General features: G+C 34.5%; 1 protein-coding gene across 3 annotated transcripts in view; it reads right to left on the reverse strand.

Annotated features, from left to right (window-relative positions):
* Window positions 1-27,584, reverse strand: part of ASCC3 (activating signal cointegrator 1 complex subunit 3) — a 320,199-nt gene that overhangs the window by 79,359 nt on the left and 213,256 nt on the right. For all 3 annotated transcript variants that reach the window (XM_011228387.3, XM_002921969.4, XM_034670897.1), the window contains exons 31-34: window positions 15,714-15,851; window positions 15,516-15,636; window positions 14,210-14,342; window positions 11,078-11,203 (exon numbers count right to left, since the gene is read on the reverse strand). In XM_011228387.3, coding sequence (XP_011226689.1) covers window positions 11,078-11,203; window positions 14,210-14,342; window positions 15,516-15,636; window positions 15,714-15,851 — 518 coding nt within the window. The remainder of the gene's footprint in view (window positions 1-11,077; window positions 11,204-14,209; window positions 14,343-15,515; window positions 15,637-15,713; window positions 15,852-27,584) is intronic.

Below are 27,584 nucleotides of genomic sequence, written 5' to 3' on the forward strand. Positions count from 1 at the left end.
CTCTAACTTGCTAAAAATTAACACATTTCAGAATAACTTAAAAAACTTCCAGATATTTCCTCTTAATATGGTTGTTCTTTTCTAATGCGCTCACCAACACTCTCACACTTGACTTGCCTAAGAGAAGAAATGCAAAAATTCAATTTAAGTAATTGAATTGACATTCAATTTACTCAGTATCAATGCTTTTATCCTTACGGAATTTGGGGTAATTAAAAAAAATCCTAAAATTGTTTTCTTCTGGCATATGTTAATGATACTTTTATTTATTTATAGAAAGTGATAACTTTTAAAAATAGAAAATGCTAGGTAAAATAATACATTCAAGAATATAATAGGAAAATCTCAATTATTAAAAAAACTTGTCTTCTATAACCCAACACAAATACTAAAACACATAATTGTTGTGATGTAACTTCACTGATTTATACTATTATTCTTTGCTAATATTTGACCTCAGTTTACTTACAACATTTTCAAATCCTTATAAAAGTAAGATTTGCTACATCTTAATTAGAAACATAACCTATAAGACACTGTAAAGTAAACTAAAGGTAAATGAAATTATTGTCTAGGTTACATAAAATTTGGAGAGATATTTGGACACTTTTCTGTGAATAAACAATGGAGTTTATATTTACATGATCTCATCAGCATTATATGGCCTTTGCTTCTACTGTGTGAACTTTTCAGTCACTGGGTAATTTCTAGCTTAAATAATTATAAGCATTTAGCTTAAAAGATTATGTATCATTAATTTCAATAATCACTTTACTAACTTGAAAAAGCAAGCAACAGCTAAGTAAAAAGGTCTGTTTTCATGTTGCACTCTCCACAGTCCAAAATTTACAATTTACTGGTTATTAAAACAGAAATATTATACAACTGTTTAATTACAGATAAAGGATACAATGTAGTTTCATGCTCCCTGCATTGGATCATCAAGTCATTATCTTCTCTCTGCCATAAACAGACAGCCTACCTTTTTGTCAGCACGCTATTTCATTTATTTCACAGAGAAACCCAGTTTCACAATAATTGACTTGTCAGAAGCTCTAATTTATGAGGCTGAGCTCTGTAAGATTTCTCTATATTGGACTCAACCTGCACACAAGCAGGGTTGAATATTTACAATGCTGTTAACAGGTGCTGAGTTGTTTAATGATTCTAATAGCCAGAAGCGTACTGAGAAAGCCAGCGGGATCACAATTACAGGCTGTTTGAACACAACAATTACTAGTCCCCTGGGAGGTGTGAAAGTCAAAGGCAGTTTGATACTGACAGCATCTAGCACATGGGCTAGACAAGCTAACTTCTATTAGCAGTCCATTGGGAAAAAGTCATAACAAACCTCTCCCTCTCATAAAAATTTACAAAGTTCGTTAAATTTAAACAATCCAAAAGGTAAAACAACTTTAAAAAATGATCTTTAAAAGATCTCATCAAAGGACAAACAGGAATACCACACATGAAACCTCAAGTTATCTTTTGGCAACTGTTAATAAGGATGAAATTTTGCTGGTTGGGAATGAAAGAGATTTTATTGTAATCGAAAACATAGATAAAGTTACACCAAACAGTCTGGATTTAATGTGAATAGTGGCAGCCATTTCCTTTTTCTTATTGTAAACCTGACCAGAGATCTTGCTGGGAAATTTTTCATCAGTCTTGAAATGCTGCAGCTATAACTGTCAGGACTGGGAAGTCATTTGTTACAGCACCATGTTTTTTTTATGTTTAGATTATGCAGCAGTAATAATGACACAAATAATGAAAGTGGTTGCAGGGACAGCTGAAACTACCACAACATTTTTTGTCTCAGAAATGTTTAAAAGCTTTCTCAGGGGAAAACAGAGAGTAAAACTGAACATTCAAATTGAATCCAGAACTCAATTTGGAATATATTATATTTCATGATGCACCAGTACATGTGTTTATATACATTTGAACACACTAATGTAATGTGTGTCTATATATTTATGCATATAAATATATATCATTATACGCACGTGCATATATTTGCATATATATACGGATCACACACACACGAGAACATAGACAGACACGTAGAGAACAATCCAGGAACAGTGGCAGAATCTTTGTCAACGTAAGTTCTACTTTGGTGGTGGTGTGCTGGGGGTACTTTAAAGTAGTATGATTAAATGAAGGGGGCTGGAGAATTGGGTCGTATTTAATATCTATGTATGACTTATTCTGAAAGTGGTCTTTGTCTTTGCTATTTTCAATAAACCTCACTTTCTCCTTGTAACACATACATGCATGTATATATGCCTATTCCACCCAACCAAAAGTCAAATCTCAATTTATGACACTGAATAATAGGGAGTATTAAGGATAAATTAAAACTACACACGATATAAGCCCTTCATTTGAGACAATGATCTTGGCTTCCTTAAAACTTCTAATAAATTTAAAAATAAATAGGAAGAATTTACCAATTTCCTGAACTCTTGTGCCTTTCTTTACTTCCAGATTATGGAACAGGTGATTTTAACACAGACAATAATAAGAAGAAGATCAGAAAATACAATCAAGGGCCAATCAGAAAGAAAATTGTAGAGCTTCACTATAGCAGACTATTTTAAATAAAATACATAAATCATTAAAATTGATTTAGGCACATGTTCTCATTTTTATCCAGATGTAAAGGTATAGATATTAAAACTGACATTTTTTTTTTGCATCAAATGAACAAAATTTGTATGGTATGATTTCCATAAAGAACACATTTTCCAGCATAGCACTGGAAGGAGAAGTGGAGAGGGAATGTGGATATGTGGGTTCTGGACCCGATAATAAGCCTGGGGATGAAGACTGTGGCCCCTGGAGCCAGAGTGCCTGAAATCCAGGGCTGCCTCTGCTACTCAGGGGCTGTGTGATTATGGGCAAGTTGCTCAATCTCCCTGTGCTTCAGTTCCTTCATCTATAAAAATGGGGACCATGATAATACTAAATGAGTTAGGTTCTCAAAACAACAACTCGAGTATAGTAGATAATAAATAATATTAGTGTATGTTTTTGTTTCTCACATTATTAATTTCAATTTTTACTTTTATAAATTCCTTTCTCATATTTTGCTATTTCCTCTAGTTCCTAGAGATGAATGCTTATTTTGTTTTCAAGCATTCATGCTCTCTTGTAGATGCTCTAAAGATATGAATACTCCTTGCAATTGCGCTTTGACTGAAATTCACTGACTTTGTTATATATTACTTTTTGTTATTTTTTATAGCTCTAGTCTATACCTTTAAAATAAAATTTCGCCTTCCACTAGAATAAGAATAGTTAAATCCCAAGCAGGTAGATTGCCTTTGCCATCCTTTTTCTTGTTTATTTCTGGTATTATTGCATTATGCACTGGGAATGTAGCCTTACGATCTTTATATTTTGAAATACACCGAGCTGTTCTTTGTGGTCTAGTACATGGTACATTTTTATAAATCAATTTTGATGAGTGTATGCAAGTAGGCTTATTCTTTTGGGCTGGGGGGAAGAAATATAAAGATACATATACATATTCAAAGATATGTTATTCAAATTCTCTATTTTACAAAGTACCTTTATCTCTTTGGCATGCTGATTTTCAAGAGACATGTGCTCAAGCCTCTTAACATGATTGTAATTTAGTTAACATCTTAAATTTCTATCAGTTTTTGCTTTCTGTATTTCGATGCTATGTTTTTAGTTACCTAAAAATTTGTAAACTACTATAACTATTTAGTGATTGTCCTTGCTATCAGTATGAACCATTCTTCATTGTCCTTTATAGTCTTTCTTTTCTTTGCCTTGAATTTCATTTTCTCTGATTTTAATTTTGCAACTGTTCCTTTCTCTGTTATTGTCCTTTATGTCTTCTTTCAATCCTTAACTTTCAACTTCTCTGTATCACTTTAACTTGATGTTTCTTACAAATCATGTCTAGCTGGATTTAAAATAATTGAATCTAAGAATTTCTTTCAACAAATAAGTTTAAATTATTTTTAGCATTTATGATTATAATTGACCAGACTTAAGCTACTAATAGATCCTGTCAGTCCTTTATTCCAAAAGAACCCCACAGTGGTTCTTTTTTTTTTTTTTTTTAAAGATTTTATTTATTTATTTGACAGAGAGAGAGACAGCCAGCAAGAGAGGGAACACAAGCAGGGGGAGTGGGAGAGGAAGAAGCAGGCTCCCAGCAGAGGAGCCTGATGTGGGACTCAATCCCAGAATGCCAGGATCACCAGGATCACGCCCTGAGCCAAAGGCAGACGCTTAACAACTGAGCCACCCAGGCGCCCCCCACAGTGGTTCTTATACCACTGATAATGAAAGTCAAAGTCCTTCCCACCATCTCTTGGGTCTCACATGACTGATACTACCACCAAACCCCCAGGTCCCTAACCTCATTGGTTACTGTCTCTGTCTACACCTCATTCATTCTGCATGAACTACAACTCCTCCTGGCTTGAATACACCAGACATGCATGCCTTAGAACCTCTCCTGTTTTCTTGCTCTGAAATATTGTCCCTAGATAGTCATGTGGTCAAACTTTTCATCCCCTCTTAAGCCTTTATTCAAAACTTAGCACCTTTTTAAAAAAACAATACAGTATTATTAACTATTGTCACCATGCTATAGATTACAGTATTTATCTTATAACTGGAAATTTGTAACTTTTGACCAACATCTCCCCATTTCCCTCTTTAGCACCTTTAATTAGGCCCACTCTGTCTAATTAATACTATAATCCCCCTACTCCTCCCACTTGGCCTCCTTGTCTTCAGCACTGTGTTCTTTTTTTCAAAGCACTCATAACCTTCTAACATAACTTTTTTTTTTCTTTTTCAACTTTTTATTTAAATTCCAGTTAGTTAACATACAGTGTAATATTAGTTTCAGTAACAGAATTTAGTGAGTCATCATTTATATACAACACCTAATGCTCATTGCAACAAGTGCCCTCCTTAATACCCTTTACCCATTTAAATCATCCCCCCACCCACCTCTCGTTCAGTAACCCTCGGTTTGTTCTCTATGGTTAAGAGTCTGTTACACAGTTTGTCCCTTTTTTCTTTTTCCCCCTATGTTCATCTGTTTTATTTCTAAAATTCCAAATATGAGTGAAATCGTACAGTATTTTTCTCTTATTTTGTTTACCATAATACACTCTAGCTCCATCCATGTCATTGCAAATGGCAAAATTTCATTCTTTTTGATGGCTGAGTAATAGTCCTCTCTCTCTCTCTCTCTCTCTGTGTGTGTGTGTTTGCACACACCACTTCTTTAGCTATTCATCAGTCGATGGACATTTGGCTTCTTTCCATAATCTGGTTATTGTTGATAATGCTGCTATAAACATTGGGTACGTGTATCCCTTCAAAACAGTATTTATGTATCCTTTGGGTAAATATGTTGTAATGTTGCAGTGCAATTGCTCAATTTGTGGTTTAGTTCAATTTTAACTTTTTGAGGAACCTCCATACTGTTTTCCAGAGTGGCTGTACCAGTTTGCATTCCCACCAACAGTGTAAAAGGGTTCCCCTTTCTCTACATCCTCACCAGCACCTGTTGTTTCTGTGTTGTTAATTTTAGCCACTCTGATGGGTGTGAGGTGATAACTCATTGGAGTTTGGATCTGTATCAGTGTAACTTTTAAACTCATTGTCTCTGTTAAAAGAACAAGAGTACCATGAAAGCAGAAAGTTTTTTATTTACTATTACATCTTCAAAATGCCTAGAATAGTACCTGACACATAGTAGGCACTTAATGCTTACTGAATTAAGGAATATAGATTTAATTTTTTAAATGCTTCTACCTCACCGTTTTGAGGCAATGCTATGTTTTTTCAGACTAGAGATTATTTATGTTGCTATTATACCTTTCAACAGAACCTAATACAGTTGGTGATCATAGCTTTTCCCCCCTAATTGAGACATAATTGACATGTAACAATGTATTAGTTTTAGTTATACAATATAATGATTTGATGTTTATATTGTGAAATGATTACCACAATTTGTCTAGCTAACAACAATCCCCTTACATAGCTATAAACTTTTTTCTCGTGATGAGAACTTTTAAGATCTACTCTCTCATCAACTTTCAAATATACAGTATTAACTACAATCATCATTCTGTACATCAGATTCCCAGGATTATTTATCTTATAACTGAAGTTTGTACCTTTTGTCCTCCTTCACTCATTTGCCCACGCTACCCATGATCTATTCTCTGTGAGTTTTTTTGCTGTTGTTGGTAGAGTCCACATACAAGTGACAACATACAGTATTTGTCTTTCTCTGCTTGACTTATTTAACTTAGCATAATGATCTCCAGGTCCATTTATATTGTTGCGAATGGCAGGGTTTCCTTTTTTTTTTTTTTTTGGTGAATAATATTTCAGTGTGTGTGTGTGTGTGTGCGCACGTGCGTGTGTATCATGTCCTTATCTCTTCATCCACTGATGAACACTTGGGTTGTTTCTAGGTGTTTGCTATTGTAAATAATACTGCAATGAACAAGGGAGTGCAGATATCTTTTTGAGATAGTGATTTCTTTTCTTTTTTTTTTTTTTTAAGACTTTATTTACTTGACACAGAGAGTGAGAGAGCACAAGCAGGGGGAGCAGCAGAGGGAGAGAGAGAAGCAATCTCCTTGCTAAGCAGGGAGCCTGACATGGAGTTTGATCCCAGAACCCTGGGATCATGACCTGAGCCAAAGGCAGACGCTTAATCATCGGAGCCACCCAGAACACCCGTACTGTTTTCCACAGTGGCTGCCCCAATTTTAATTCTCACCAACAGTGCAAAAGGGTTCCCTTTTCTTCACATACTCACAAACATTTATTTCTTGTCTCTTTGATAACAGCCATTCTAACAGGTGTGTGATGATATCTTATGGTTTTGATTTGCATTTCCCTGGTGATTAGTGACGTTAAACACCTTTTCATGCACCTACTGACAACCTGTATGTCTTCTTTAGAAAAATGTCTATTCAGATCCTTAGCCCATTTTTTTAATCAGATTGTTATTTTCTATTCAGTTGTATGAATTCTTTATATATTTTGGATATTAACCTCTAATCAGATATACGATTTACAAATATTTTCTCCCATTTGGTAGGATGCCATTTCATTTTGCTAGTTTCCTTTACTGCACAGAAGCATTTTAGTTTGACATAGTCCTACTTGTTTATTTTTGCTTTTTCTGCCTTTGCTTTGGTGTAGAATCTAGAAAGTCATCACTAAGACCAATGTCAAGGACATTACCTTCTATGTCTTCTAGCAGTTTTATGGTTTCAAGTTTTACCTTCAAGTCTTTAATCCATTTTGAGTTGATTTTTGTGCATGGTGAAATACATGGGTCCAGTCTTATTCTTTTGCATGTGAATATCCAGCTTTCCCAATATTACTTATTAAAGAGACTATACTTCATCATATATTCTTGGCTCCTTTGAGTAAATTAATTGACCATATACGTGTAGGCTTATTATTGGGCTCTGTTCTATTCCATTGATCTATGTGTCTGTTTTTATGCTAAAACCATACTGTTTTAATTATACCTTTGTAATATGATTTGAAATCAGGAAATGTGATGCCTCCAGCTTTGTTCTTCTTTCTTAGGTTTGCTGTGGCTATTTGAGGTCTTTTGTGGTTCCATACAAATTTTAGGATTGCTTGTTCTCTTTCCGTGAAAAATGTCATCATGGCCCTTCAAAAAAATTTATTGCTGTACCTATTCTGGACTGATTAATTCACATGGCAACAGCTGGGGCACAGGTTTCTACTTCAGGATAATAATGACAGTCTTAGTCTTAACCTAGCTAGGTATCTCAAAATATGTTCAGGTGATTACTCTAAAGGAACTAGCAACTTCATGAGGACAGTCAAGAGTGTATAGGCCACCACCTTCTGAAAATTAATTTACATGCATTTATCAATATATGACTGGACTTTTAAGACTGTTAGAACTTGGATGGCTCTAAGGGCTGGAGAGAGCACTGCAGGCAGGCAAGGAGTGACAGTGAAAGCACAACGGTGTGAGGAATATACTCTTACCTAGGGGCGGTATGGGTTAATGTCTCCTTTGGTGGTGTTGGTGGTGGTAGTAGGGGATACCTAGCTTTTATTTGGGGCAGCAAGAGGGCAAGAAAAGCAGCTGCCACAACAACCAAGTACCCTAAGCTAATGTATCCTTTGACTCCCAGTGCTAGAATCTTCCCCTAGCAAAGACAGCACTCAGGTAAAAGTAGGTGAGGCAATGTGAACTACAGAAGACTCACTATTTACATGCACTACAATCATATGAGCAGAAGATACCCTAAACTTTCAACACCCAAGAAGTCCCCGGGCTCAGAATAATTTCTTTAAGTTATAAACCAAGTACATCTCTTCAAGATTTCATCTTTGTCCACTGTGCCAACCTCCCCCAAACTTCTTGTTCTGTCTTTAATTAATACTGTTTATTATAGTTGCATGTGGATTTTCCCCACCACATTAATATTAAATAGAAGGTAGTTTGCAACCAGAACAACAGGGAGTGATGTCTGTTCCGGTTCCCTCTTGGTAGGACCTAAACAAATGGACATTCTACAAAATAACTGGCCAGTATTCTTCTAACACGTCAAGGTTATGGTAGACAAATACTGAAGAAACATCATACATTAGCGTGAATTAAGGAGACAGAACTAAATGCAACGCAGGACACCAAATTGGATCCTGGACAGAAAAGGACATGAGTGGGACAACTGAAAAAAATCTGACTAAAGTTTATAGATTAGTTAATAGTATGACATAAATGTTAATTTCCTGGTTTGGATAATTGTGTTACAGTCATGGAAGATGTTAACATTTGAGGTAGCCGGGTGCAGGCTATACAGTGTCTGTACTGCTATTGCAATTTTTTTAAAGTCGCAAATTGCTTCTAATTGAAAGTTAAATTTGTGTTTTTTTAAGTTTAAGAAAAGTAGATGCATACACAAAGTTCAGTGTATCTGTGGATTCGGTAAAGAACTCTAATTCGCTAATGAACTCAATTTAAATTTGAACTCAATTTGAACCAGTTTAAAGAACTCAGAGAATTATTCCCTTGTTTACTAATCAGAGAACTGACAAATGATTACGTTCTTAGTCTCTAAGATTCTTTAGGATGGTATGGACCAGGAAAGCAACTGGAATGTTCACTAATCAACATTAATTATGATCTTCATAATGAAGACAAAACTTAGAAAGACTTTAATGCATGTATTTGATTCTCAACATGATCCTGTGAGGGAGGTAGGCTATGACTCACTTTCCAGACGAAGAAAGGGAAGCTGAGAGGTGAAGTGACTCAAGGTCAAACAGTAAAGGGCAGTGCTAAAACAGGAATTAGTGTTCTGATTCCATGTTCAAATCTCTTTCCACAATATTAATCGCCTCTACCTTTTATGACATAAGAAAAAGAAATACATCTACAGTTATACACCAAGCCACTCGTTCCTCTAAAAAAAGAGTTGATACAGAAAACTTATGGTGTTAAGTCCTGGGTTTATGTCAAAGTAGTTCTGGGATCCAGAGCAAGTCACTTCAAGTTTCCAACCTCCCTTTCTTCAGTATCAAACAAGAAGGTAGGACCAGAGTACATGTAATGTCTATCCCAGTATACTTTCCACAATTCTAATCCTGTGATTTATTTGCTATGGTAAAGTTGCAGTGCTGGATGGCTACCTCACTAATTCTGTAGTCATGTTCCCAAATGATATCTTGTATCTAATCCAGAGGCCCTAAGAGCTGAGGAAACAGAAAACTGTCACCATATTTTCAAACTCCGATCTATGTGAGTAGAAATGTTGGCTGAAACAAGAGACAAATTTCTTAAGGTACCAACAGGTAAGATTTGGTAATAACATTTTCATCATGATCTCTCTGTTCAAGACCTTACAATGCCTTGATATTTCCTAATATATCAGGAATGTCCCCATCTCTGGCCCCTCCTTCCATTCCTTCTGCAACTGTTGAGGTCTTATTCACCTTTCCTATTAAACAGCTTCCTAACTGGTCTTCCTGCTTTAAATGTCTCCCCATTCCAGCTCATTCCCTACCATTGCATCATAGTGTCATAAGGACTAAAACCAAACCAAACCTAATTTGGGGATATTAAATCATGTTTAAAAACTCACCAATGCCAATAGGATCAGATGTAAACTCCTTAGCATGACATACAGGACATTTACTCTCTGGTGCTTGGCCCACTTTCTGGTCAAGACAATCTTTTGATATCCATACTCTTAAACTCTGGCTACATCAAACTTCTTGGCACTCTACAAACGCCCTTTCAAGCCACAAGGGCCTATGTGCCTCTTACCTTTTCTACTCCTGTTCCAGATTCAAAATTGGTTGAAGTATCACCTCTCTGTGAAGATTTTACTCTCATAGGCTTAATACAGTGCTATTAGAGCACTTATGATTTACAATGTAATCATTTATATGTCTTTTTCCCCATTAAAAGATCAGCCATTGAAGATAGGGGATAATGTACACTGATTTTTACCCTCAAAATCTACATAACATTTGACAAATAGTGCTCAGTGAAGATCTACCTATACTGCCTGAAAGGAAAAGATTCTTATTTTTTTCCTCCTGCAGGGTTCTTATTAACCATTACAGATGCCTCACAAACTCCTCCCTCTACAACTGCATAAGCCTCACTCTTCTCTGAATTCCAACTGTACATAAGGTAGTAACTACCATCTAGTTTAGCACATTTCTTAATGAATTCAGGTGTCCTGTCTCCCTTACTACAGAGCCAACTCCTCAAGGATATCCTAAGTTAACTAAAATAAGCTACGTAATAAATGCATACCATTATTCATTTTCAAATATATCATGATATGTTGTGATATCAGAGATATCACGTGATTTCTTGGGAAAATTCATAGGCCTAGAATGCCCAAAGTTCTGACTTTTTTGTTAGGTACTGAAATTTAGGAATTATTACTTTTTTTAAAAAAGATTTTATTTATTGGGATTATTACTTTCAAACATAATTTCTTTCAGTGCAAAACAAAACGAAACATAGTTGCCCTGCACTTACCTGGGGTTCATGATAAGACGTCGGAAAAAGTAGGTCCAAGTGATATAATCCATTGCATCTTGCTTAGATGTAATTGTACCACCAGCAATCTCTGCGTTTAAATGGTCAGACAGCACTCCCAATAAGCTATATAGTGAACAACACATGGTAAACATACATGAACACTAAATGAAACACACTTTATCTCACATAGCAGGCTGATGGAATGGGGCTAGTAACTTTCAGGAGAAGATGAGAGCCAAAGGAGAAAGGTAAGAGTGGGCAACAGAAGGTGTAACTTAGAGAGTAGGGAAGAGTATACCTATGGGGTATTAGAGTAAGTATCGAATAATACTGAGGCTGATGAAAGGAGAGTTGGCAAGAAAGGGATGACAGTTATAAGAGAGTAAAGATATATATTCCTTTCATTTATTCAGTGAATGTTAAGTTCCTAGTCATATGAAACATAATTGTGCTAGGTGTTGTAGAGTATTTAAAGATGATCAGATGTGTTCAAAGACTAGCATAACATAATGTTCATTTTAGTTTCTTATGTAAAATGCAAAAAAAAAGAGAAGCAGTGTCCAAGAAAAGGCTAAATAAATTATGTATACATGGGACAATATGCAGGTATTAAAGATAGTTTTTTTTGCAAAGGATGTTTTAAGAACATGAGAAAACGGTAATAAATTGAATGATTGAAACAACAACAACAACAACAACACAAGTTTCTATTTTACTCTCAATTCACCAGTAGCAGAGTATAAATCTGTATACTCAACTGGGAGAGCAACTTGGCAATATCTATTTGAACGATCACTATGACCCAGCAATTTCACTTTTCACTGTCACCTGCCAGAGAAATATTTACAGACGAGGGTAGAGAAGCAAATTACTTCACTGTGATATTGTATGTAAGAAAAACATAGGGAACTCTTGAAAGGCCCATTAATAGAGGAGTTAATATATAAACTACGGAATACTCCATGATAAGTAAGTATTAATAATAGTCATATTAAGGTACAAAATTAAATTTTTTAGTTAGCTACTGAAATATACATGCAGAAAATTACAAAAATCATACACGTACAACTCAAGTAATTTTCACAATGTGAACATACTGTGTAATCAATACTAAGATCAAGTATCACCAGTTTCCCCAGAAGCCTTCCTTTTGTGCTGTTTAGTTATTATCCTTGTTCAAAAGGATATTCTGACTCTTATTTCTGTTCTTTACCTTATTGCAGTGGCTTGGGCTTCTAGAACAATGCTTACTGGAAGTGGGGAGAACAATATTCCTGTATCATTCCCTATCTCAAACGGGAAACTTTCAGTATTTCATTATTAACTATGATGTTTGCAGTAGATGTACTCTTTATCAGATTAAGGACATTTCCTTATATTCCTGATATTCCTGTTTGCTAAGAGTTTTTACTATGAATGGGTGTGCAATTTTTTCAAATGCTTTTTTTTAATCTATGAAATAATATGATTTTCTCATTTTTTCCTAATGTAGTAAATTATAGTAATTTATTTTCAAATAATTAATCAACTTCACATTTACAAAATAAATTACACATAATTTGATTTACTAATATTGTTTAGGATTTCTATATTTATATTCATGAGAATTACAAGTTTGCGAATGTTCCTTTTTGGTAAATTTCTTATCAGGTTTTGGTATCAATGCTACTCTGATCTTATAAGTGAGTTGGTAAATAGTCTTGTCTTCTCTACTATTAGGAAAAGTTCATTTAAGACTGATGTTATTTCATCCTTAATGTTATGAAGTAGTAAAGCATCTGAATCAGATTTCTTTGTGGAAAGATTTTAAATTTCAGATTCAACTGTTTTGATAAATAAGAGACCATTTAGATTTCTATTTCTTTTTATATCAGTTTAATAAGTTTTTTTAATGAATTTTGCCATTTGATCTAAATTTTAAAATTATTTACATAATGTTTTTCATATCTTTTTAATGCCTGTGATCTTTTCGTTCCTAATATTATTTTGTTCATTCTTTCTCTCTCCCTTTTTTTGATAAGACTTAAAGGTTTATCGATTTCATTCTTTTCAAAGAACTTTTGACTTTGTTGATGTTTTTCTAATGTATATTTGATTTCAATTCTTTGATTCTTGCTCTTAGCTTTCTTATCTTCTCCTTTCTTTTGAGTTCAATTTGTTAATTTTTTTCAAATTTTTGAGATGGATATTTAGATCATTATCCAGGCTTTCTTTTAAAACATACATATATCTTATTACATATATATATAANGAGCCTGCTTCTTCCTCTCCCACTCCCCCTGCTTGTGTTCCCTCTCTCGCTGGCTGTCTCTATCTCTGTCAAATAAATTTAAAAAAAAAATTAAAAAAAAAAAAAAAGAAAAGAAAATAAATTAAAAAAACCTGAACATTAGCACTTAGAATAAAAACTCCAATGACTATTTACACTATCACTTAGAAACATGTTATCTTTTGCAGTTAGAACACAGTATATTGAAAAAGACAACAAAAGATAGCAAGTGATAAATGTTATAAATAAAAAGTATATAACTCTGAGGGAGAAAAGCTATTTTCCACTGAGAAAATGAGGGAAGCCTTTGTCAAAGGGATAGTTACTGGGCCACAAAGTATGTGATAATTCTGAAATAACGCAGTAGTCTAAATTATTCATTACAAGTCCCTTTATTCTGGATATTTCTTTATTAACTAGATTATAAAAACATACATCAAACTAAAACTTTAATAAATGCTTACTATGTGATAGACACTGTTATAAGCACTATACATTAGTATGTAACCTATCAGATGGCTAGTGTTGCTACTATCTCCATTTTACAGATAAGTGCACTAAGGCATGGAGGAATAGAATAACTTGCTGAAGATCAAGAAAGTAAGTAGAGGAGCTCAGATATGAACCCGGGTTGTCTGGCTCCAGAGTTCATGTGATTCGACACTGCAGTACACTGATTCTTTTAAAAGGTTTTTTAAAATGTAATTATAATTGAATTCTAATAGTGATAATTCAGTTTCATTTCAAATAATTCTTTTGAATTAGAGCTTCTACTGACTTTTATCTAATAAAATATCATGAGATAAATATTAACTTGCTATGACATGAATCTATTTAAATTAATTTACAGCAAGATTTACCTTGACTCTACTGGGAAAGGTTCATAAAGAAATTTTTTGTAAAAGTCTTTCTTTATATCATGAACCAGAATTACAGCTTTGCCTTGGTCATCAAATTGAGGCCTCCCAGCACGCCCCATCATCTGGAGTACATCTATAAAAAAGAGAACAAGAGGTATTCCGCCACACGGCAGATAGCACAAGGTATATTTAGTGATTATAGCATGTTTTGACAACACAACAAAATAACAAAGAATACAGAGTATTTTAAGAGTGTGCATATTATCTCTGATGCCTACGGTTGAGTTCCCTAATAATTAATCAATTCATTATGACAGGAGATTGAATCCCCAAAAATGGTCTCTCTTACTATTTGTAAAAGTAAGAATGATGTTTCCTTTAGTTAAATGCTTAAGAATGCTGTTTAAGAGTTATTACTGGGGTCCCTGGGTGGCTCAGTTTGTTAAGCATCTGACTCTTGGTTTTGGTTCAGGTCATTGTCTTAGGGTGGTGGGACTGAGGCCCACGTGGGGCTCCCCCCTCAGCATGGAGTCTGCTTGAGATTCTCTCCGTTTCCCCCCGCTCACCCCCTGCTCCTGTGTGCTCTCTCTCTCAAATAAATAAAATAAATGAAATCTTTAAAAAAAGTTATTATTATTTTAATTGAACAAGAAAAAGTAAGACATATATATATATGGGTAAATCTCTTTAGCAGATTACTTTGATTATTTTTCCCCAGGAATGGACCCCATGAGTCCATTTAGGTCTCACCTTCCTCCTACTTATGGTATAAATGTTCCTTCTTTTATACTGCAAGAATCTCTGAGGTAAAAAAATGATTTAGAAATAATATAGTTTTACATGTAATCCTTGAGTGGAAATACACGCAGTATATTTCCCTCTTCAGAACTCGCTAACAATGCTTTTATCAAGTTTTAAAATATGCTAATAGAATGTTCATGGACACAAACCCTTAGGTTCTAGAAGTGCCATGGAAGTATTTCTAGTAAAACAGATTTAAAATTAAACAGTATAATGTTTAACTATAATTTATTAAGTCACTAGTAACTACCAATCAGTACTTTTTATCTATTTGTGAATTTGAAACCATTAGTTATGCTTTTGATATTTATTAACAAATTAGATGTGTAAAAGTAAATAAAACGGCTCAATACTTTGAACAGTATTTGGACTGGAAACAAAAATTTACAATTTGCTCATTGTATGTTCATATGTGATCAGCTCACTTCAATTCAATTCATGCAAATTCAGATTATTAAGGCTAAAATAGAAGCTTAATATATCTGTAAATTTTAAAAAATATTACCTGTAATGGGAAAATCCACATAACGTCTTGTTTTTCCATCATAATATTCTGTTCCCTTAATAATTACTAAGTGAGCTGGAAAGTTTACACCCCAGGCTAATGTACTTGTAGCAATCAGAACCTAGAAGATAAAATATATTTAACTAAAATATAACTTTTAAGTTACATTTAAGTTTCTGTTTATGAAAAATAAAATACCTGAACTTTACAGTTTACAAACAGCTCCTCTACTGTTTTTCGGTCCCTCTCGTGTAGTCCAGCATGATGCATTCCTATTCCAAAAGCAAGTGTCAGCTTCAGGTTGGAATCTCTTAGCGTTCCAATGATGTTCTCCATCTGCAAATAAAAGCACAATGACAGGATGCAGGTTTATTAGCTTTGAAATTTTCATTCTAAGATTATATTTGACTAATTTTGTTTTTTATTCTTGTACTACATAAACAAAAATAAAGGCCTCATCTACAGTTATGATTAAAGTTAAATTGAAAAGAATATCTAGCTAGTGAGAATGTATATCCTAAATGAGTTAAAGTTTAATGTTATCCATTTTATTCTCATGCATCAAGGGAAAAAAAGCTGTGTATAAATGCAATAACTCCTTAAATGAGTAACAACTATTAAAAAGGACATAATATTGCCTAAAATGTTTCAGTGTCTTGTTCATCTCTTGTAATAGAAAAATCTTCCATCTTTTTGCCTCAGTGCTAAAAATTTAGAAAATAAGGACAAAAAATTAATGCAAGAAAATCAGTCATAATCTCACCGAACAGTCAGGAATCATTCAAATTTAGGCTTTCTCAACTGAACTTAATGACCCAGGGCAAATCATATAACTTCTCTGAGTCTCAGTTTCTTTATTTAAAAAATCAAGCTGGTATACTTTTGTTTACTTCTCATTTCTTTGATCAACAGTGCAGTTAAATACTTTTCATATTAGTAGCTTTTTTTTGGTAAATTATCTTTTAATTTTTTAAGTGGATATGGTAGCTTTTTTGTGTTACTGGTTTGTAACGGCTCTTTATCTATTGGAGCTATTACTACGCTACATATGTAGTAAAGTAATTTCATTTCCAGCCTCGGTTTAACTCACTAAGTTTTCACATGTCTAAAGAGTTTCTGAAAGTTTTATATTATCTCTGAATATTCTATCACTTTCCATTCTACATGGAAAATACTCAATGCGACACAGGTTTTATGGCAACAGAAACAGATCTTACTTTCTTATAAAACTTACTCCCTGTAAGGAACTAAATAGAAAGCTCAATCTCTTTCTGTTTAATGATAGACCCCTACTGGTCTTTAAAGCAGAGGATGATACAAGATGTAGTGTGGGGATCTTCCTTTTGGACAACTCCGTGGGGGGAGTAATATAGAGATCAAGTGGTTTGAGAATATATGAGCAGTTAAAAGAATGACATATTTTAGTTACATCTATAGCTTCCCTACCACATTCCAACCGTGAACAACAGTGGAGGATAAACCCGGAAATGGGTACATGTATAATTTTTATATGTCTAAAGACTGAGGTAGTATAAATAACTGACACTGTCTTCAGACCTCATTTCTTTTATTTCCTTCTACTGTTAAGCACCTCTAATTATACACAAATATACTTGCAATGCATTCACTCTTCTGGTTGTGAAGAAATTAATGAGCAGCTCACAAAAATCTCACAAAAGTTTAGCTGGCTGCTGCAGTTTAGCAAAAATGCATAAGACAATATATTCATATCTGAAGCACTCCAATTGCTTTCATTTTACTCATCTTATTTTCAATGGTCAGAAAAATTTTCCAAAAATTTTTATGTGGGAATAAGTTGTTTTTACAACTCAAAAAATAGGAAGATGAAATTTGTTTTTTTTTTTTTTAAAGATTTTATTTATTTATTTATTTGACAGAGATAGAGACAGTCAGTGAGAGAGGGAACAAGCAGGGGGAGTGGGAGAGGAAGAAGCAGGCTCATAGCGGAGGAGCCTGATGTGGGGCTCGATCCCATAATGCCGGGATCATGCCCTGAGCCGAAGGCAGACGCTTAACCGCTGTGCCACCCAGGCGCCCCGAAATTTGGTTTTATAGTAGTTCTTAATGTATAAAAAGCACCGCAGAGAAGCAAAGTAATATTTTAATCATATACTCATCATGTTATCTATCAACTTTCCCTGAACTGAATGCAATATATAAACAGTACATTCTGTTTCACAATCACAATATAGTCACCTAATATTCCTGAATACTCATTTTATAAACTGTTGAGCAAGGATATGGAAATGTATTAACATAAATCCACTTTACCTTTAAAATTAGCAAAGGATAAGTAAGCTGACTACAAATGTACGTTATAAAGAAAGGTGCTTGTCTTGTCTCATAAATTATATGTTAGCCATTCTCAAGTGACAGCCTATTATCCATTTTTTTGTTCAATAGTTCACTGCATAAATATCTTCAATTTACACTATCAAGAATTAATTCATTGATATTCTTGTTGTGACAATTAATTCAGGATTATTTTTTTCAGTTTCATAACTTAATAACAATATAATTTCATAACTTATATAATTGATAGTGTTCCATGGCAATGCCAATCATACCCTCTAAAATGTACCATTTACTATAGGAAAACTAAAGAATCCTATGGCAGGAGGTTTGGTGAGGCATTAATATCCTGTCCTTTCACATAAGGGAAGCCTTTTTCTCATACCCCCTGCCCCCACTTTCACATAAATCAATGGATTAAAAAGAACTATTTGCCTATCTGAACTGGCAAAGACCTAAAATCCTCATGAGGACAATTACAAAAAACAACTTTGTTTATTACATAGTTACTATGGATGAATTCTGAGTTATTTGAACATCATAAAAAAGCAAAATTTATAGTAATGTTAACTCAGTCATTAAGCATAAGATACTACCAGGACAGCCTGCTTAAATTTGAAAATATAAATTGCTGATTACATTCTATAAACCTTAAATTATATACTTAAAATGTTTCATTTTGATCATGATATAGTACAAGCAAAATTTTTGAGAAACTTAGGATAATGAAAGCTTAAAACATGGTAATACATATTATTTGTTGAGTACTTATTATGTGTCAGGCATTGTACTTAACACTTTACAAAGATTATCACATTTAGTCCTTTACATAAAATAATATAGCTGTAATGTAGCACTCAATTCATTTACACCATCCAGTATATTTCAAATTAAAAGACTCGGTGATCTTGAATACTACAGAGTAGACTGTCTCAACCCTGGTTCCATGAGAGAATTAAATCTCACAAAAAATATTTGAAGTACATTCTTTTTAGTTTTTCCAAAGACAGATAGTACCACTCTAGGTGGTTAGGAGAAAAGTTCACTTACTAAACGCAATGGATATCTTAAGACATTAAGGCTTAATTCTTGTTAAGAAAGGCTGCTATAGAATTTTAATAAGAACAATCATGATAATAAAACACTGATAGAGGAAGTTTTAATTCCACAGTTCATTTCTATTCAACCAACATTTGTTGTAATGTATAGGTATCTTTCCAACAGTCTTTGAAATATGTCTGACTGACTACCTGATAGCTAAGCCAAAAAAATTATTCAATATTATAAATAAAAGAAAAACAGATCTGTATTCCTCTAAAGAGTGACTTTTTTTTTTTTTAGGGTGATGGGAGGAGGCACATATGTAAACTGTTGAACCAATTACTTTAACTTAATAGAATTTTTTTATATTTTAAATTTATTATACTCAAAAAGCTTTCGTAGAAATATAGGATTCCATTTAAGTAGATACATTACTCTGTGCCTGAAATACATTCCAGTCAGAATATAATTCAGTGAGTTGATGACAATGCTGGCTCCAAAAGAAAGGAGGAGACCAGATTGGACAAGAATGAGCTAACAGATTGTACAGCCCAATTCTGTCCCTTTGAGTGTAATATATTGTTTCAAGATGCTAAAAACCCATACTTTTTCAAAGCATATCTGTTGTGCTGGTTTTCCCATTTTCACAGAATCCTCATTATCAGAAAACTCTGTACTCTTTTCAAAGCACGTCAGACTCAGACCATATGCCACTGAATAATCCTTATCAATTGTCTAAAATTCTCAATAAAAGATGCAGCATACAGAAGAATAATGAAAGTTACGAAGACTTTTAAAAAACAAAGATAATTAAATATATCACATCTGGTACAGATGTTAAAGCTAAAACATTTTCTTATAATTACCAAGGGTTAATTTCTTAAAATACACTCTGTATGATAAACCCCTCCATAGACTGAAGGGGAAAAAACTAAAATGAAAGAAACACGTTAGAACATCCTGCTGATCTACTAAAGGAAAAGAAATTTAAAAATAGTATTAATTAATTAAAGATAGAAAGTTTCCAAATCTTTGCCAATACTCTTCATAATATATTCATTGCTGTCCTCTCTGAAGCCCAAAACAATGACACCTCAAAATGATTTACCATACTATTAATATATAAATATGTTTATATATGTAATTAAACATATGATTACATGTGAATTAAATATATAAAATCTATACAATAACATGTAAATCTTTGCTATGTTTGCTAAATAAACACAAAAATATTTTCAATGTTTCCTCCTTAGCTTGTCCTAATTCTTAATGATAGCAATATCAAAACTGGTTTGTAAAGTGAAATATTAAAGATTTTTCCTTATTAATGTTTCCAACTTAGTTCACTATGCTATTGGTAGGAAATTCAAGTCAGTGTTTCATATTTATTCTGGAATATACATTTTATGCTTATTTCCATTTTGGGAGAGTTCAGATTCTAATACATGTTTGGAGAGCGTTTCCATATAATTGAAAAGCTTTTAAAATGCAGATAAAGCGGATGAAATGGATGTTATAAAATTAATTTGCTAAGATAGCATAATTTTAAATGAACAAATACTATACTAATATGAATTAAATTTGTGGAGGAACACAAGCAAAATATAAAAACAACAGCAAATTTAACCACAGAGATTTCACTTATCTATTTATAAGGTATTCAGTGTTGCTGTACTGTAACAGTAATAACAGTTAACACTTATTGAACATTTACCTCTATTCCCGGCTTGTTTTAAGTACATTAAATAACTTAATGCATTCAATACTTACAACAATCCTGGAAGGATAGGATTATTATTATTTTTTTTATAGATGAAGGGGTAAGTCTCAGAGGCTGAACACCCCACCAAGGTCATGTAGCTTGTAATGGGCAGGCAGCATTGAACCCAAGAGGCCTGGCTCCAGTCCATGTTCTCAACCACAATGCCACCTTCTAATTACCATAGAAATGTGATATACTTAAAATAATGAAATCATTCATTTGGCTTAAGTCTGGGCCTCACTGTTTAAGACTGTGGGCAAAAAACAGGTAAGATTTGAAATAATGAATTGTGTACTACACTCACACAACTGGGGAACTGTGCAGAGGATTAGCAAACCTATTTATTCTTCAGCAACTGAGTACTTCCACTCCTATGCCTAAAAATTAAGAGTATCTAAAAGCATCTTCTTTTGTAAATGAAAATATCACCACTCATGACTGAGAATGGCACAGTTCTTATTGGCTGCCTGTGTTTGATATTGTAGCTACTGACTTTTCTCTGTCTTTACTGTGTATTTCCATCCCTATCAAAACACATATGGGCACTGCGACTTTTCCATCTTCTCTAGTCAGTGTGTTGTCAAAGATTCAGTTACCGTATGGCAGAGTGAAAATACTGGGCCAGCTATCCTGGTTTTGAGTTTCTGAGCTCCATTTATTTCATGCTATTGGGCAAATTACTTAATTCTTTCAAAGTTTCAATTTTTGTATCTATAAAACTGGGATAACAAGAATAAGAATTTATGATTAAATGACATAATATAAGCCTTTAATGAACTATAAAGTAGTATATAAATATGTCAATTATTACTAAACATAAGACCTTTGCCTCTTTCTTCATTAAGACACGAATGATATCAACTATGGCAAAATAATCATATTCTGTAGCTGCTCTGAATTACATAACTTATTCCATGAGGACCAACTAAGTTCAAATGTCCAATGCTCAGCAAATCCTGTGGATAATGTCTGTTTTGATACTTAATATTCTTAGCCTAGTAATTTCTCTACTGGTCAGTCACTGAGAGGTCTGAGGCCTGATCCAAATAGAAAGCACTTGGGGTGGGACTTTTTTTATCACAAGCTAAATCTATTTTTTTGATAATAAAAGAGATTTTCAAGTTGAAAATGTGGTTACCCTACATTAAACTCAACTTAATTTCTGATTTTCAACAATCTCAAGGTCCATCCTCAAAGCCTGGTACTAATTTCTTACCTATAGGGAAGAGGTCAGTATGTATGTTGAATGAAAAACCAAATGAATCAAAAGAACGATAGAAAACTGTTATTAGGGGTGCCTAGGTGGCTCAGTCAGTTAAGCGTCTGACTTTAGCTCAGGTCATGATCCCAGGGTCCCAGGATGCAGCCCTGCATCAGGCTCCTTGCTTGTTCCTCTCCTGCTCCCCCTGCTTGTGCTCTCTCTCTCTGTGTCAAATAAATAAATAAAATCTTGAAAGAAAGGAAGGAAGGAAGGAAGGAAGGAAGGAAGAAAGAAAGAAAGAAAGAAAGAAAGAAAGAAAGAAAGAAAGNGTGTCAAATAAATAAATAAAATCTTGAAAGAAAGGAAGGAAGGAAGGAAGGAAGGAAGGAAGAAAGAAAGAAAGAAAGAAAGAAAGAAAGAAAGAAAGAAAGAAAGAAAGAAAAAAGAAAGGAAGAAATTTATCATTAGTAGAAACCCTACCAAATTTGAACTTGTGGTGATTTTGAGTTGTCAGAGTTGCTGCTTGCCATGTTCATTCAGGATGTCTGAGTGCCTAAATCCCATGGGTGTTTCCCTGCTCATCTCACTCAACTTCCACTAACATTTGAAGTAGTTAAGCCCTCCTTTCTTCACAAAACAGTGTTTTAAGACTTTCCTTACTGACATCACCTTCTGGGTGCTCTTTGCCAGCTCTTCATTTTCTACCCAAGCTCTACCTTGAGTCCCTCAAGGCCTGGCCCTCTGTTCTCCATACGCTGTTCTCAGGGTCTCACATGCTTACCTGGGTGTAAAGGCCGCTTCTATGCGGATGCTCCCAAGTTCACATGTTCATTTCACATCCCCTGAGGATTTTACAGACTTCCTCTATCTATAATTGCCCTGAAGATCTTGGAAATACAAATCCAAAATACAACATCCATTGTATAACATTTTGTTTTTCTCCCTGCCTTGGCTCAAATCTGTCTTTTCCTTCCTCTCTCCATCCTATACTTTTAGCTCTCCCCATTTCAATAAATGATGCCATTATTTACTTAGATGTTTAGAGTTAATAACTGGGGAGTCATTCTTGATTCTTTTCATTTTCTCAACCTCCATTTTTCACCTGTCAGAAAGTCCTACTGAATCTAGGCCAAAACATCTTTCCATTCCCACTATCACCACTCTAGGTGGCCCCTAGGTCACCACCATCATTAATTCCATGCTTAACTTCCACTTCAATCCATTTTCCATTAAGCAGCAAAAGTGATCTTAAAATGCAAATTGAGTATGTAATTTGCCTAGCTTAAAACCTCTTAATTCTCCAGAGAGAATTAAAGACCCCTCCCTTAGATATCTGCTTGGTTTGTTTCCTCTCTTCCTTCAGTTCTCTAATCAAAGCTACCCTCATGGTCACAGGGTCACTCTGTAAGTCTATCAATGTATAACGTTCTACTGCTCAGCACTCCCTTTTCTCTTTACCCCGCTTATTTGTTTTTCCATAGAAATGATCACGATTTGACATATTTGCTTTTTATCTAATCATCTCCACAAGAACCTTAATTCCCAGGGTAGGAACTTTACCTAACACACAATAGGAGCTCAAGAGATGTTACTTTAATAAATAAATAAATGACTGTCTTCCCATAGTGCTTAGAATCAAAATCCAAGCTCTGTAACCATGGGTCTAAGGCCTTACATGAGCTGGCTTTTGCCTATCTCTGAAACTTAAATTTTACCATTTTCCTCCTAGCTTATTCTGTTCCAGCTGAGCTGATCTCAGTTCCTTTAATATCCTGTTCCCTTTACCTGAAATGCTATTATCTTCTCTCATGGTGTAGCTAACTTGTTCTTAACCTTTTGTTCTCAGCTTAAACGTCATCTCCTTAAAGAAGCCGTCTCTGACCATTTTATTTAAAGAAGTCCCACATCCCCTTATAGATTTCATCTCATTTTATAGCAATTTTTATAATATTAATATTATTTGCTTCATCATATATATTTTCAAATTTCTATCTAGCTGAGCTCCTTGAGAATTGGGATCAGCTGGCTAACATAGTGCTTGGTAAAGTTGTAGATATTCAATAAATATGTTACATAAATGAACACTTTACAAATTCTGGTAAGAACTATTGACTTACGTTAAAGGATTACTCTTATGGGTATTTTTGATGTAGGAGAGAAAAAATGCCTAACTAGATTACCAGGTAATCTTGCAACTGAAACATCAGGACACTGATGTGGTGTTACAGCTCCTTTCGGGGATGACTCTAAAAACAGCTAAGTGTCAAGTATTTCCCTATCACTTTACTGCAAAGAGAGATGATGTAAATTGATGATCCATACTTTACTCTGTAGCTATTGGATTAGTCAAAGGGTCAGGAGCTTGCCAAGAGTGCTACTGGAGGACAGATGGCAAGAAAGGCACAAGTTTTATGTGGATGAAATTTTAGTATGGTTCCAGAATAGACTACCTATATCCCATGAAGATGTTTACCAAAAAGTTAACAGCAGTGTGGACAATGCAATTAATAGTCAAGTGGGCAAAATGACCACTTGTAAGGATATTAGGCAGTCTCCCTTCCAGATCCCAGTGTTTCATGCAGTGAGTTCATGTACTAAGTGGTGCCGTGGTGGAATAGATGAAAACTATGCATGGGCTAAACATGGACTTCCACTTCCTCAGGCAGACCCAGCTACGGCCACAGCTCTGTGCCTAATATGCACCAGTGCAAACATCCCTAGGCCCATTATAAAGTACCTTGCCCAGGGGACCAGATAGCTATCTGGTAGTAAGGAGGTTATATTGGATCTTTGCTATCACAAAGGGGACACCTATTTGGGATGATGTCTAGAATGGACACTTCGGATTTTGATTCTTTTTCCTGCCTACTGAGTGCTGTCAGTAGCCTCAATTGTAAGATTACTGAACACTTTATACATCATCTAACATCTCCTATGATAATATTTCTGACTGAGGAACTCATTTATAGAGAAAGATTAAGACAATGGATGCCATGGTATCCACTGGTCTTATTGCATCCCTCATTACCCAGAAAGAGCTGGCTTTATAGATGAATGACTCAGAGTGGCAGGTGACATTGCTTTGGCAAGGTTGGGGTGCTCTCTTGTAAAATGAGGTGTATCTGAAGCAGTTAACATTAAATGATACTATTTCTCTCATTGCCAAAATATACAGTTCCAGGAACCAAGTAGTCAATGTTTTTTGCAGTCACAGCTAATAAACCACTTAGAAAATTTTTGTTTCTCTTCCCTATAATTCTAGCTGTGCTAGTTTGGAGGCTTAACATCCAAGGGATATAACAATTTACTTAGAAGCTGAAATAGCCACATCTCTCATTGTAGGAGTAAACAAGCAAAATGTGGTCATAGTGTAGTTTAGGTAACCACTCCTGATAAAGAAACTGGGTTACTGCTACACAATAAGGGGAAGGAAAAATTTGGATAGACCCTAGAGAAATCTTCTCACACTACTGTATCGACTTGAAAAATTAATCAAAAACTTTTAAAGCCTTATATAGTAAGCATGTATAAAAATCCAATTTTCAATGTCTCGGGAATGTGGGCTTTGGTTACTCCAATGAATAAAGAATCTTAATTAGCTTAGGGGCTGGTTGAAGAAGTGTGCAGGTGATGGATGGTAGAGAAAATAAATCACAAATGTCTGTTTGGCTCCCTGAACTAATATGTTCGGTCATATGCTGCTGAAAAAAATACTGTGACTTCTACCTTTGCTATCTCATATATGCTCTAAGCACATTTTAACTAACATACTTTATATATTTTAACTAATTTCATTTCTCTTTTTTCTCTCTACCCTCCACTTCTGAATATAGCATGTGTTGGTTGTGGGTAACTTTATAATTTAGCTCACTGGCTAGAGAATATTGAAATGGGATTTCAAAAGAACCAGAGTGACTAGATATAATCTGCTAAAGGACTGTAAAAGACTACCTACAGACAACCAGCATCTGGGTATCCCCTCTTGCACAGAGGTCAAAGAGGGGAAGATATTCCCTATTCCTGCTGCATTCTTGACAGTGAAGCTCAGGCATTCCAATGTTTCTGTCTTGGACTTGAAGGTTGAGAAAGTAATGTAAAAACCCAACACGAGTTTGAGGCTAATGGTGGAAGTGGTGGTTATCAAACTGAGAATCCAAGTGATATGGCAGCATATGCCCACAAACTTTTGAAATCACTTCCTGATGAGAAATATGGAAGGGTATTACTTTTGGGATTTCTCCATGCTGCAATATGATTTCACGTCAACAGTACACTTGAACAGGTATTCCTGCTTCCTAGTACTTTGAAGATTTACTGGATTAAGAAGATGGATGGATAACTTTTTTTTTTTTTTTTGCCTTTGCTGACCCACCTAACCTACCTGTTGCTGCCACAGAACACCAATCTGAAACTGTGCAAGAAGCACCAAGAGGAATTGTCACCAAGCTTCTAGTCCACAATGTTATGGAAAATAACTCTCATAAAGATTAAAGTGTTAAAAAAGTCCTCCTATTTTAAGGTAGTTAGGGGATTCAACAACTGAAACACCTGCTTTATAGATTTTTGGTATAATCAGATTGAATTTGCATAGCAATCAGTTGCAAAACCTCTGACATTTTGATTTTAAAGGTGATGGCTTTTAGAGGAAAGACGAAAGCAAAGCCTGGATTGTCTTGTTATTGCAATGGGTTTGGTGAAACACAACGTCCGGAAATGACAATTTCTAGCTGTCTTATGCTGGCAGCAAAAAATCTACAAAATAGCAGAAACCATGCAAGTAAATTCTAAGGTTTCTAATGAGTCTTGGTGATAAATTTTTGTGCTGAGAAAAAAATACAAAACAGGGAAGTAATTCTACACAATGGCTGAGCTGACCACGGTTTCTAAGGTCTCATACATTAAAATTAAAAAAACAGTAGGTGTACAATAGCTGGGAAGAGGACATGAGGTTCGCATCTGAGGCTAATATGAGTCACAAACGTGCAAAATGCACAGACACACACACACATTTCGAATAAATATCTTAAAATATACTCAATAGGCATATACTTTGTACCTTGACTTCAAAGGAAAGCGTCCATTTGGAACATTTTTAGGGATAAGAACAAGAGAAAATATATTAAGCCTACACAGATGCTGCACATAAACTGTCAATAGTCCATACATCTATTTTTCACCATTTGCTCCCTAAGTTCAAGATACCGTTAGACACAACAGGGTGACTCTTTTGAACATACTAACTGAATAACACAGGACAAGAAAACTTTTGACAAAATTATTTTGATCTTAAATTATTATCTTAAATGTTATTTAGTATATACAAACAACATTAAGGAAGTAATGATGAAACCTGAAAGGTAACATGATAGCAGTCACTCTACTTAAAGGAGTCATGTGATATCTTTATAGGAAAGCTAGTATTGGAGTCTGCTACTTATTAGTGAATAGGTCACCTACAGGACTATACAAGAACATTTCGAATTATTAGTTAACTAATGTTAGTTAACACACAACTGTAATATAGACAGTATCGTCTAACAGGTCTACTAATCCTAAATGACTCATGAGAAGTGGAAGGGGAAAATAAGCAAACTGCTGGGACTGGACACTAGTGGGTGTGAAACACTGTTTTGACTATTCTTCAGGTTGCATGAGATGATAAAGGGGAGATATGGAGAGAGGAGGAAGACAATGCAATAATTTTATTACTGATTTCATCTGCTTTTTCATCATAATTCCAATGACAAAA

This window comes from Ailuropoda melanoleuca, chromosome 10, assembly GCF_002007445.2.
Source record: "Ailuropoda melanoleuca isolate Jingjing chromosome 10, ASM200744v2, whole genome shotgun sequence".
In the NCBI taxonomy this organism is placed as follows: Eukaryota; Metazoa; Chordata; class Mammalia; order Carnivora; family Ursidae; genus Ailuropoda; species Ailuropoda melanoleuca.